General features: G+C 39.1%; 1 protein-coding gene across 1 annotated transcript; it reads left to right on the forward strand.

Moving 5' to 3' along the window:
- Positions 1-10,028: 10,028 nt before the first annotated feature.
- On the forward strand, positions 10,029-10,710 carry LOC122746962 (proteasome activator complex subunit 1-like; the record flags this gene model as incomplete). The annotated part of the gene is given in 2 exon segments (XM_043993105.1): positions 10,029-10,301; positions 10,303-10,710. Coding segments are annotated over 2 exon segments (681 nt in total), but the record flags the coding sequence as incomplete, so codon positions are not given.
- Positions 10,711-13,440: the final 2,730 nt, after the last annotated feature.

Below are 13,440 nucleotides of genomic sequence, written 5' to 3' on the forward strand. Positions count from 1 at the left end.
AAAATCTAAATTGTGGTCGCCTTAAATTAGAAGCTTTAGCACCAGTCCTTGGACATTAAACATTTATTAAAGCATACAGATATTCCCATGGAGTTCAGAAAGTTAAGAAAAAAGTCTATTTAGCCTAGAGTTCCAGCCTGGTCTGGTTCTTCCTCAAGTCCTCTGCCACAAGCCTGCTTCAATCATGAACTCTCTCCAGCAAACTGATTGTGGAAGCTTTTTATAGGTCTGGAACGGAGGCAGTCCTCACACTGCTTCAAACTGATTGGTTGGCATCATCCAAATCCATCGGTTCTGAAGGTGTTCTCAAGGTGTGATTACAATCCAGTTAACTTGAAGTAGGCTAATCAGCAGTTAATCACTCTCACTTGATTCAATCAGTCTAGATTAATCTCCAGGTGGGTCTTTGAGTATCTGCTAAGTCTCATTATTTCATTACAGTTGGTAGGTTTATCATTGGGAGTAACCATAAACACCTGCTTGAAAGTTGCCTCCATCATGGTTGACCATTCTCAGTTTGGCATAGTGTTTTATTTTGTTTTTAATATATATGAAATCCTTGAAGTATTTCATATACTGTCAAAATCAACTAAGCATGCAAAAAAACAAAAACAAAATAAAAAATGAACTGAGGTATTGGTTGATTTTACTGAAATCTTTCCTTTTTTTCATTCTTAGGGAGGGTCCATTGCTAGGAATATATTCAGAAATAAAGATGATGTAAAAAAAAACTTGATTTTTTTAAAGAAGTATAAGTCTTATAATGGTTGGAATCTATTTCAGATACAATATCTGCAGCATGGTACATTGAAAATTACACTGAATTCAAACACTCATTCTGTCACTTGCTTATTGCCCATGTAGTGTTGGACTCAATGGCCTTAGAATCCCTTCCAGCTCTAAGTCTATGCTCTTTTTTTTTAACAGGGGGGTTGGTCCTTGAGTGGCTGATAGTCTTTCCCCAGGACTGTACTCAGAACCTTTCTAAGTTCATTAAGTCTATGCTCCACTGGCATAACTTGGAAGAGCCAGGGTCATAATTATTAAATTAGGAAAACTTATGACCTTTACTGAAGTCCATACCCCTATGGCAAACCAAATATATGTCTATTTATCTTATTAAATTATTTTTATTGACCCAGCAACTCATTAAAGACTCTCTACTAATGCCCAGAGGGTTATAATCTATATCCTTAGAGAGAAACCTGAATCCTGAAATATATGTGTGTATGTATATGTATGTATATATACATACATATACAAATAAAGAAAGATAAAATTAAACATTTATAAATTAATTCAGTTACAAATGAGAAAGCATAGAGGGAACATAGTCTAGTGGAAAGAGTACTAGATTAGGTTTAGAAACTGTGACTTCTAATTCTGACTCTGCCAATAACCAGCTCTATTTCCTTTGGCAAGTCACTTAAGCTCTGGACTTCAGGCTCCTTATTTATGAAATGAGTGGCTAAACTAGGTGATCCCTAAGGGCTCTTTCAGTTCTCAGACTTTATGACTCAATGCAAATTCTCTTTCTGGGTTGACATGTCCTTGGATGAAAGTAAGCTTCGGATATACATGGAAAAGTTTTAGTATGAAAATTAAATAGTTCTTTGTTATCAGGTGAAACAAAAGTAGTATGTCTGTGGACATATGTGTGCATATCATCTATAAGCCTATGATATATATGTACAATCCCAAACATGTATATAAAGAGTGAGAGAAGCTGATGAGAACAGTTGCTAAAGTAGTGGCTGAATAACAACAAAAGACTATTTATGGAATAGCACTGCATTTGTAAGCTTGTTTTGTATGTAACAAAATACTAGGTAAATGTATCATTATTATGAATATTATTATCAGCAATGGTTTATTTTTAAGAGAGTGGGGATTGTATAGTATCATGGAAAAGTTATATAGATGCTAAAAGAAATGTAATCATCACGTAAAACTAATTTCGTGGAGAATTGAAGTACATATAGATATTTAGTTTTCCATATTGTATTGTGTATATACATATGAATATATGTATATATACATGTTATATATACATAAATGTGTGAGTGTAAATATACTATATATGTGTGTGTGTGTGTGTATAAAATATACTCAACAATTTAAGCCTTTAAGGGCCCTGCAATAGGCTATTTGGAGCAGCTAAGTGGCACAGTGATTAGAGTACTGGGCTTAGAGTCAGGAAGACTCCTCTTCATGAGTTCACATCCAATCTCAGACACTTATTAGCTGTGTGACCCTGGGCAAGTCATTTAACCCTGTTTGCCTTACTTTCTCATCTTTAAAATGAGCTGATGAAGAAAATGGCAAACCACTCCAGTATCCTTGACAAACCCCAAATCGGGTCATGAAAAGTCAGACATGACTGAAAAATGGCTAAACAGTGAGGTTATTTAGCCTAACCCTTCATTTTATAAATGAAGAGACTAATGCCCAACAAAGGTTAATGATTTCCACATTGGCACTAAGTGGTAGACAGACATATATCCTGAAAGGGAAACAGTATTTTCTTTGGAATAATAATCATCAAAGTTTTAGATTACAATGAATATTCAAAGAAAGCTCATGTGTTAACTCATGCTAATTGTACAATCTTTTTGACTCCCTTGCAGCATTCAAGAGGAAGAAATGGATGCTTTTTAATATTCCCTAAATGTTGTCATTGTTCGTCTGCCACTTTGGTGTTCTTTGATCATGCATGCAGATGGAAAGGGGAATAGTTACCTTTTCCTCCTTATAAGAGAAATATGAACCTAGTCTTGTAAAGTCCATTCTCCCTATAAAGTCAGTGCTTATGAGGTACTGCAGTCACAGCCCTTAGAACTATGGTGCTGTTTCCATAAATAGCTTTTGCTGTTATTCAGCTGGTACTTCACAAACACCCTGTTCCTACCAACCCATCAGTCCCCCATTGCTCTTTTATTTTTCATAGTCAGCTCAGGGTGGGACAACCTGAACAAAGTATATTTATTTCAGTGTTTCAGTGACAGGGCACTAAGCAGAGATTTTGGAGGTAGCATACCCTAGCTTCTGCCTTCCCTACTTCAATAAAAGCAAAAGAGAAAAATAATAGCTGGTCATCTCACAGACCAATAAACAAATGTGCATAACATAGGCTCCCTGGGTGCCTAAAGGAAAAGAGGATCCTACCTCCATCTCGAATATTGCCCTAATCCTATCAGATAGACTGAATACCCACCATCACTTCTCCACCAGAGAAGGCCAATATACAAAAGCATATTCTTACTTTATGGAAATTTGGGGCAGACTTTATCATAGTCTTCAGTATACTCAGTAGAAAAGACAATGGCCTATATCTTCCAGTATCTTCTAGAAGAAATGTAGAGCATAGGACAAAGGGACAAGTTACACCAACCACAATAAAATCCACTATACATACTTTCAGTTTGTCTTTCCCAGTCTACTTTAAATGTAATTGAGGTCCAATTCACAAACATGAAACAGAATTTCTACTTCATTTTATTTAAACTTGAGAGGAATCCCACAGATAGGAAAGAACAAAAAGCTGGCCCTCTAAGAATATTAAAAAGTTTGGAGAAGGGGGCAGCACAGTGGATAGAGCACCAGCCCTGGATTCAAGAGTACCTGAGTTCAAATCTGGCCTCAGACACTTGACACTTACTAGCTGTGTGACCCTGGGCAAGTCACGTAACCCTCATTGCCTCGCAAAAAAAAAAAAAAGTTTGGAGAAGCAGCTATCTATTCAATAAGCTTCTTGTATCTATTTTATTTTTCCTCATTAATGTGATATATATGACATTATTTAAAAGATAAAATACATCTTGTTAACTCTCCTTATTTGTCCAAAATAACCATAACAGATCTAACGTGATAAAATCTGTACCTCCAATGAATTTGTCAATAAAATATGTACATTCATTTTGTATAGGTAGGTAGGTAAATAGGTACACACACTTCTCTGTGTGAGTTCATACATATCTCTATATAGAGATAGATATTCAAAGATAGGTGATAATGATGGATAGATTTATGAGAGAGAGAGAGAGAGAGAGAGAGAGAGAGAGAGAGAGAGAGGGGATGGATGGATGGATGGATGGATGGATGGATGGATGGATGGATGGATGGATGGATGGTATCCCAGAAGTTTTAGTGAAGTTTTTTATCTATAGAGCTTAAAATTTAGGCTCTTAAATCTTAATCTGAAAAAAATCTTAATATGTAGAACTTAAAATTGCCCTAAGACTTTTGGGAGACCCTGTAAGTACTACACAGGATATCCTTAATGTTAGAGAACTGTGCCTGACTTCACAACCTGGGCATTATTTTTTAGGTTACTTTCCCCAAATCTCTATGTCATGGCTACCACTGAGGATAACTCGTTTTAGAATCTGGCTTCTTTGACTCCCTCTCAAAAAAGTTTCTGTTTGGCAAAACCTGAGGCTAACAAAAGCATTTTATGTAGAAAAGGTTACACAACAAAAGTTCAAAAGTATGGAGGCCATGAACAATTAGGAAAACTCTCTTCTCTCACCTTCCCACAGGAACCCATCCATGTCATCTGATTTAAGGAAAAATTTCCTAAGTATTAGAGCTACCTAAAAGTGGCATGAGTCACCTTAAGAACTAGTGGGTTTGGGGACTGCTAGGTTGGGCAGTGGTTAAAGCATCGGGCTTGGATTCAGGAGGACCTGAGTTCAAACTCGGCCTCAGGCACTTAACCCTTACCAGCTGTGTGACCCTGGGCAAGTCACTTAACCTTCATTACCCTACAAAAAAAAAAAAAAAGAACTAGTGGGTTCCATCTCACTCAAGGTCTTCAAGCAAAGGTTGAGTGACAGTTTGTTGGGTATGTTGTAAAGAAGTTTTTGTTGTTTTTTTTTAGGTACAAATTGGATTAAATGACTTCTGGGTTCATTTAAAGTTTAAAGAATTGTCCCTAACAATCCACAAGGGGGGGAAATGGTATTTAAACCTATATTTGGAAAAAGGAGTTTGGTTGATGATGCAGAACAAGTTAAAGACAACAGATGGGCAGCAGCTAGGTGGCACAGTGGATAAAGCACCAGCCCTGGATTCAGGAGAACCTGAGTTCAAATCTGGCCTCAGACACTTGACACTTACTAGCTGTGTGACCCTAGGCGAGTCACTTAACCCTCATTGCCCCACAAAAGGAAAGGAAAGGAAAGGAAACAAAGAAAGGAAGAAAAACAGATGAAGAGACCGTCCTGACTGTACTGGTACACACATAATGTTAATGGCCTAGAGGCAAGCCCTAAGCATATTAAGGGGCACCTCTAGAAGAGGGCATGAACAAGAGATGCTCAGTATGAAAATTAATTAATAGTAGTAAGTATTCAACAATCACCTACCTTGTGCCAGGCACTATGCTCTAAAGTGAGGAATGGAGTGGAGTGGGGAGAGACTTGTGGTGGGGATTTTGCAATTTGCAAAAGTCCAAGCATGAAATGATGAGAGTCTACACCAGGCTAGTAGCAGTGTCAAAAGAGAGAAGGGAGAGTATCCAAGAGAAATTACAAAAGTAAAATCAATAGACTTTGGCAACAGATTAGATGTCAGGAGAAGGTAAAAGTGAACAGGTGAGGAAGACTCCTAGATTGTGAGCCAGGGTAATTGGGAGGTCGTCGGTACCCTCACCAGTAATAGAGAAGTAAGGAAGAGGGAAAGACTTTCCAGTCTTTTCTCATAATAGGATTTTAGCTTCTCAGCTCTATTTTGTTAATTAGCAAATTTCTAACAAGTCCTAATGTGTAGATGAACTGTTATCAGCTGTCCTCTGTGGAAAGATCTCAAGCAAAAATGCAATGCTCCAAACTGAAGTCACTGACACAAACCGGCACACTCATACATTCTTACAATTTGGCTTTCAGTTCAGGCTTCTGCAGTCTCACAGCCTAGGGGACGGGGGGATGGGGGAGAAAAAATATGCTTCTCCTACCATTAGCTTATGGTAGAAAAGATGTAGCATGCAAGTAAGAATGGGAGTCTCAGAACCCTAACTCAGAAGTGTCAAACAGACAGCAGCAGGCTAAATCACATGTAGCCGGAAACACTCTCAAGTACTACAAACCAAATTAAAATGTAATTAGAAAATATTTAACAAAATTAATAAAAATACAATAAGATATAGATATCATTACATTTTAAAACTAAGTCAATATGTGGCTTCCAGATACTTATGTGTGATTTTGTAGGCCTCATTTCCATTTGAGTTTGACACCACTGCTCTAACACATAAAAATATTGTAGAGAGAGGTGAGAGAATTAAAGGGTTGTAATGGGGGCAGAGTAGAGACAATTCTCATTGGGTCCTTCAGGATGTTGTATACAACATGGTGCTAACTATAAACTTACTGAGCACCTGGTGGGAAGAAATATCACCTTCAGTTTCATTAACTTCCTGACTAGGAATCATGTAAATCCTTACAAAAATTAATAGCATTTTTATGCACTTAAAGGTTCACAAAGTGTCTTAGCTATCTTAGCTTACATGGTTCTTACAACTACCTTGTGAGAGAGGTATTATTATTATTGTACCCATTTAATAGATGAGGAAATTGGAGCTAACATGCCTCAGAGGTTAAATGGTTCATCCATGGTTACACAGCCAAGTATGTAAGGCTGGATATGAATTCATGGCTTCCTCAGTCTAAGCTTAGTACTCCATCCCCTATACCACCTAGCTTCTATGGTGGCCGGCACATAGAGCTGACTGTGTTTAATAAATGCTTGTTGACTGCCTATGTCATGTCTTGCTATATCTTTTCAGTAACAGTCAATAGTTAAAAGCCAATAAACTGACTGACCTAGGCCCTGCCTCTGTGAACAAGCTAATATGGGAGAGTCCATAGATAGCAACTGGATTAGAGATCTACCAGAAGAGCCCAATCTACTGCTAAGGGGTCTTTGCTTTACAGAGATATTTTCTGACAGCCCTTGAAAAGGTATTGTAATACAAAATTTAGTTTAAAAAAGTTGATGCTGAACGGATTTTAACTAGTTGAACTCATTAGTCAAAATAAAATAAAATAAAATAGACTGTAGCACGTCTAGTTTATAATAATAAGGTTTAGGCCACTAAAACTCCATCAAGTATGACTGGCAGTTCTAAGATTTGCCATTTTAAGTATAAAAGTATCATAGTATTAGATGGAATTAAGAAATCCTGGCTTTTCCCCCTTTCATTCAAGATTATCTGTAAAGTTTTCAATGGCTTTCTCCAGGGGATTGGTGAGAAACAGCACGATTTTTTCTTTTTCTAAATAAATGGACTCAAATTGGTTTTGGAGGTTTTTTTTGCTTAGGACAAAGCATATTTGGGGCACAAGAAATCTTTGACTCAAATGTTCACTTTTTTTTTTTTTTTGCGGGCAATGAGGGTTAAGTGACTTGCCCAGGGTCACGCAACTAGCAAGTGTCAAGTGTCTAAGGCCGGCTTTGAACTCAGGACCTCCTGACTCCAGGGTCAGTGCTTTATCCACTGCACCACCTAGCTGCCCATCAAATGTTCACTCTTGATTTCTAAAAATGCAGGGCTGAGTCCAGGGTGTTACTAGATAAACAATAACTCAGTTAGGTCAACAATGGGGTGGAAAATCTTCCCATATAAAGATACCAACTAGAAATGGGCCACAAAACAAAGATAAATTTTATTGAATGCTCTCACCACAAACCTTCCTAACAACAAGTGCATGAAGGTGGCTCAAGCTGAGCAAAGCTTACCCAGAACTTTCCCAGATAACCTGTAGATTCACCACTCCATGCCCCCAAGCCTAATTGGGAAGAGCTTCTCTGAAAGGCAAGAAGAGAAGTTGTCTTCCTCCAATATTTCAAAGGAAACAGTGTCACTTTTCTTACTAAGGAGAAAATCACGTAATAGAAGGAGAATGATAATTATAACTGACAGTTATAAGCACTTTAGAGTTTGCAAAGCATTTTTTTCAAACATCACTTCATTTGATAGACTACACAATAAGGTTATCATTACAGAGAAGGAAACTGAGAAGAGTAGGCAGTTATGTGACTTGTCATTGTCACAGTTAATTAGGTCAAATATGGAGTTTGAATGTTGATCTCTCCTGACTCCAAGGCCAGTGTCTCCACACCACCACCCTTGTTTTACTACACTATCCTTCAGGCAAAGAAAAGGGAAGAGAAGGGAAAGAAGGCTATCAGCAGAACCGGCTCCTTATAAAGTTCTGAAATAGTCATAATCTCTTCTTAACACTCCCAGGTCCCACTTCTTTCTCTACTGTGTCTATTCCTTCCTATTCTTAAGTGAAAAAGTATGGGACACTACTACAACCTTATGAATTTTGAACAATTGGAAGAATAAGCTACCAGACTTCCAAGAAATAGAGACCATATAAGAGTTTGTCATCATCACAACTCCAAGGAACAACCTGGGTAACCCAGCACAACAGGGTACCAACCCAGAAGCAGAGATACCACATCTGGCAACAAGTGAGCTATTTATCTAGTTGCTTTGCCCCATTCAAAAGATAACCTCCAGTGAATGCATTACAGCAACTACTTTTTGAAATTTGAGTCTATTCTCTCCAGGGAATGACATGGTAGAGGGGACAATGAGTACCTAGCATGGGAGAACATTTTGTACACCAGATCTTACTATATCTTTTCAACAGTAACAGTCAATAATCAATACCCAATAAACATTTATTATCTACTTAAGCCAGGCAGCCTGCCCTCAAGGAGTTTACAATCTAATAAGGAAAATAACAAGCATATTTACAATACAAACAAATTATATACAGGATAACTAAAATAATAAGAAAAGAAAGACACTAGAATTAAGAGGGATTGATAAAGGTTTCCCGTAGAATATGGGATTTTACTTGGGACTTAAAGAAATCCAGGAGGCAGAGATGAGGAGGGAGAACATTCAAGCTATGGGGTACAGTCAGAGAAAACACCTGGAGCTAAGAAATGGATGGATGATTGATGGGAGTGAAGAGAGACTTGAGACAGGCAGAACCAGCAGCAAGCTATTTATGGCCATAATACAAATATGAGGTGACTAGGGCCTGCACCAGAATAGTGACAATGTCAGAAGAGAGATGGGATATATTCAAGAGATGGTACGAAGGTGAACTCTGCCAACAGATTAGATGTGGAGAGTGAAAGACAGTGAGGATTCCAAGATGGCTCCTAGGTGGTGAGCTGAAAGGCCTGGGAGGATAGTGGTACTCTACATTAATAGAGAAGGTTGAGTCAGGGTTTCATGCATAGAATAGTAGCACCCTTGCTGCAATCTATTGAAAATCAGCCTTGAAACAATCTTAGTTTCATGTTAACATTCTTACACTGGTTCTGTTTAATTGATAATCATGCTTTCCTAGTCATCAACAGAGTGAAGCAGGGCTGTGTGCTGGCTCCCATGCTTGATGTTTTCAGTGATATAATCAAAAGTCTTCAGTGAAGACAAAAACAATATCAGGGTCAGCTACCATGCTAAAGGTAAAGTATTTGACTTGAAAAGGCTACAAGAAAGTGGAGTTAGTATGTGACTTTTCTTTATTTTCAGATGACTGTGTACTCAATACAGTCTCTGAAGCTGAGATGCAACAGATTATGGATCAATTCTCTGCTGCTTATGCTAAATTTGGCCTAACAACACCAAGAAAACACAGGTGCTCCACCAGCCAGCATGATGCCATCCATATATGCAATTATCACTTACAACAAGTGGAGAAATTCTGAATATTGTGGATAAATTCACTTACCTTGTCAGTGTACTTTCCAGGGATGTACATATAGAAGGTAACATTGATGCACATGACCCAGCTCAGTGTTTCGGAGGCTCCTAAGGAAATTGTGAGATAGAGAAGAGGTATTATTCCAACTACCAAGGTCTACAGAGCTGTTGTGCTGACCTCATTGTTATATGGCAGTGAAACCTGGCAGTGCCATGCCAGGAAACTGATTTTTCCATTTAAATTGGCCTAGGGGCCTTTAGCACCCCCTGCCATGATCACTCTCAGTGTTAAACCTGTTCTCAGGCAGAGATCCTACTTGAAAGCTATTTCCCCAAGAATATTTCAGAGCTGGACAAGTTCTTGAAGGACCCATCTCTGAATGAGGCTGATTTGAGTATCCTAAAGGCTCCCCTGGACATTCCAGTTCCTGACCCAGCCAAAGAAAAAGAAAATGAAGAGCATCAGAAACAAGAAAAGGAGGATAAAGATGGAAAGATAAAAGAAGACGATGAAGATATAGGTCCTCTTTGTGGGCCTGTGAGCTGCAATTAGAAGATTGTGGCCCTTCTGGGGGTGCTTAAAGCCTGAGGTCAAAGATATGAAAGGACAGCTCAACCTGGTCTCCATGTGGCTGCAGCTACAGGTGCCTCAAATTGAGGATGGAAACAACATTGGAGCAGCTGTCCAGGAGAAGGTATTTGAGCTGATGACTTCACTCAGAACTAAGCTGGATGGCTTCCACACCCAGATCTCAAAGTACTTCTCTGAAAGAGGTGATGCAGTGGCTAAAGCAGCCAAGCAACCACATGTGGGTGACTACCAACAGCTGGTTCATGAACTGGACGAAGCACAGTATGGAGAGACAAGACTGATGGTCATGGCGATCCGAAATACTTATGCTGTATTATATGACATCATCCTGAAGAACTTTGAGAAGATCAAGAAGCCCAGGGGAGACACAAAGGGAATGATCTACTGAAAAAATGTAGCCCTGCCTCCTTTTTCCATCACCCTTTCACAAGGATTATCTGTCTTACCACAATCTAGCTTACATTTAGAATTTCCCATCTTATCCATGCCTTGCCTTGTAGGCAACAATAAATTTTGTCACACCAAATAAATAGATAGATAGATAGATAGATAGATAGATAGATAGATAGATAGATAGATAGATGAATAAATAAATAGTCCTAGGAAGGGGCAACTAGGTAGTGCAGTGGATAAAGCACCAGCCCTGGATTCAGAAGGACCTGAGTTCAAATCTGACCTCAGACACTTGACACTTACTAGCTCTGTGACCCTAGGCAAGTCACTTAGTCCTGATTGCCCCAAAAAATAAAGAAAGGAAGGAAGGAAGGAAGGAAGGAAGGAAGGAAGGAAGGAAGGAAGGAAGGAAGGAAGGAAGGAAGGAAGGAAGGAAGGGAAAAAAGAAAGAAAAAAAAAGAAAATTGTCCTAGGAAAATTCTGAAGATCACCTGGCAAGATAAGGTACCAGAAACAGGTCCTTTCCAGAGCTGAACTGCCAAGCATTCAGACTCAACTGTAGAGAGCACAACTCTGATGGGCTGGTCACATTGTTCAAATGCCAAAAGTACATTTGCTTTAAAAAACTATTTTACAGAGAACTCACATAAGGCAAGCGCTCATGTGAAAATCAGAAGAAGCAATATAAGAACACTCTCAAGATCTCTCTTTAGAACTTTGAAATTGATTGTGAGACATGGGAGATACTGGCACAAGACCATCCAGAATGGTGTGCCCACATCAAAGAAGGTGCTGTACTCTATAAGCAAAACAGAATTGCAGCTTCTCAAAAGAAACATGAGATGCGCAGTTTTAGAGATAGCTCCACTCCATATGTTCACATGGACTATTTGTGCTTGACCTGTGGTAGAGCCTTCCAATTTCTCATTGGTCTGATCAGCCACAGTCAGAGACACTGTTCCTTGACCCCAACATAGTGATATCATTTTATTCTTCTTCAAGAATGAAGGATACCATCTGCTACTGTCAAAAGAGAAGGCGGGGCAGCTAGGTGGCACAGTGGATACAGCACCGGCCCTGGAGTCAGGAGGACCTGAGTTCAAATCCAGCCTCAGACACTTAACACTTACTAGCTGTGTGACCCTGGGCAAGTCACTTAACCCCAAATGCCTCACTAAAAAAAAAGAGAGAGAGAGAGAAGGCAAGGAGGCAGTTAAGTGTCTCAGCAGAAAAAGCACTGGCCCTGGATTCAGGAAGACCTGAGTTCAAATCTTGTCTCAAACACTTGATACTTACTAGCTGTGTGACTCTGGGCAAGTCACTTAAAGCTCATTGCCCCAGAAAGAGAGAGAAAGAGACAGAGAAAGATGGTAAGAAATGGAGAAGATTTAGAAAGAAAGATAATAACCCTGTCTTGGAAATGTTAGATTTAAGATGTCTACTGGAAGTCCAGTTCGAGATATTTGAAAGGCAGTTGGAGATGCAGGATTGAAGATTGTAACAGAGAGGTTAGGGAAGGATAGGTCTATCTAAGAATCATAAGCAAACTGAAGATATCTCCAAGTGATGTAGTAAAGAGTGAGGAGGGGGGCAGCTAGGTGGCGCAGTGAATAGAGCACCGGCCCTGGAGTCAGGAGGACCTGAGTTCAAATCCGACCTCAGACACTTAACACTTACTAGCTGTGTGACCCTGGGCAAGTCACTTAACTCCAATTGCCTCACTAAAAAAAAAAAAAAATTTTAATTTTTAAAATTTTTTTTAAAAGAGTGAGGAGGAAAAAAGGGGGTGGCAAGACAAAATCCTGAGCACACCTGTAGTTAGAGGGCATGTTTTGAATGAGGATCAATAAAAAACTGACTAGGAGTATATAAACATGAGGAGAACCAGAGTAGGTTGGTACCCTGAAAACCTAGAGAGTATCAAGGAGTAGAGGATGATCAGCCCAATCGATGTTAATTTCTTATTGATATCAAGTAGATAACTGACTAAATTTGTATTGGGAGGAAATACACTACAATGGGGACTCAAGGCCAAAGCATTAAAAAGACACCCCAATCCCTCAGGGTTCTAGAGTCAGCCAATGGTCCTCTATAAGTGAAAATTAGGATAAGGACATCACCCCCCACCGAATAGCCTATTTAGGATAGACTTCCATAGCCCATGCTGGAAACACCTATTCCCCATATCTGTGTTCCATAACACCACATGCTTCCAATTTTTAGCTCTCCTTACCTGCTGAGGAAACCCATCCAATGCACTTCAATAAGGACCTTTCTACTACCCTGTCTGTTTCATGAAATTCCCTTGATGGGAGGGAACCATGGACCCAGGCATCAAACAAATCAACTTGGAGTGATAAGCTCTCTGCAGAACCTTGGGGGCATCCTCTTTCAAGATCATCACTTAGCTCATTCCTCCTCCTGTCATGGGTTAATGTTCCAGAGCTTTTCAGCAAACTCCCTGATTGAATCAATAATTCTCCCTGCCCCCTTTGCTATCATTTCTTCATATCTTATTCTAGTACTTAAGTCTTCCCTTGTGTGAGTTAAAACACTACAAAGTAAAGGCCTATTGATTTACAAATTACTTTCTCTGACTTTCACAAAACATCCTTGAAGTCCCCAAACTGTCTTTATGAACCATGAGAGTCTCTAAGAAACTGATTCATACTAAAATGTAAATTACTAATAAGATTCAATGTACTATCCTTCTCAGGGATTCTTT

The sequence above is a fragment of the Dromiciops gliroides genome, chromosome 1 (genome assembly GCF_019393635.1).
Source record: "Dromiciops gliroides isolate mDroGli1 chromosome 1, mDroGli1.pri, whole genome shotgun sequence".
Classification (NCBI taxonomy): Eukaryota; Metazoa; Chordata; class Mammalia; order Microbiotheria; family Microbiotheriidae; genus Dromiciops; species Dromiciops gliroides.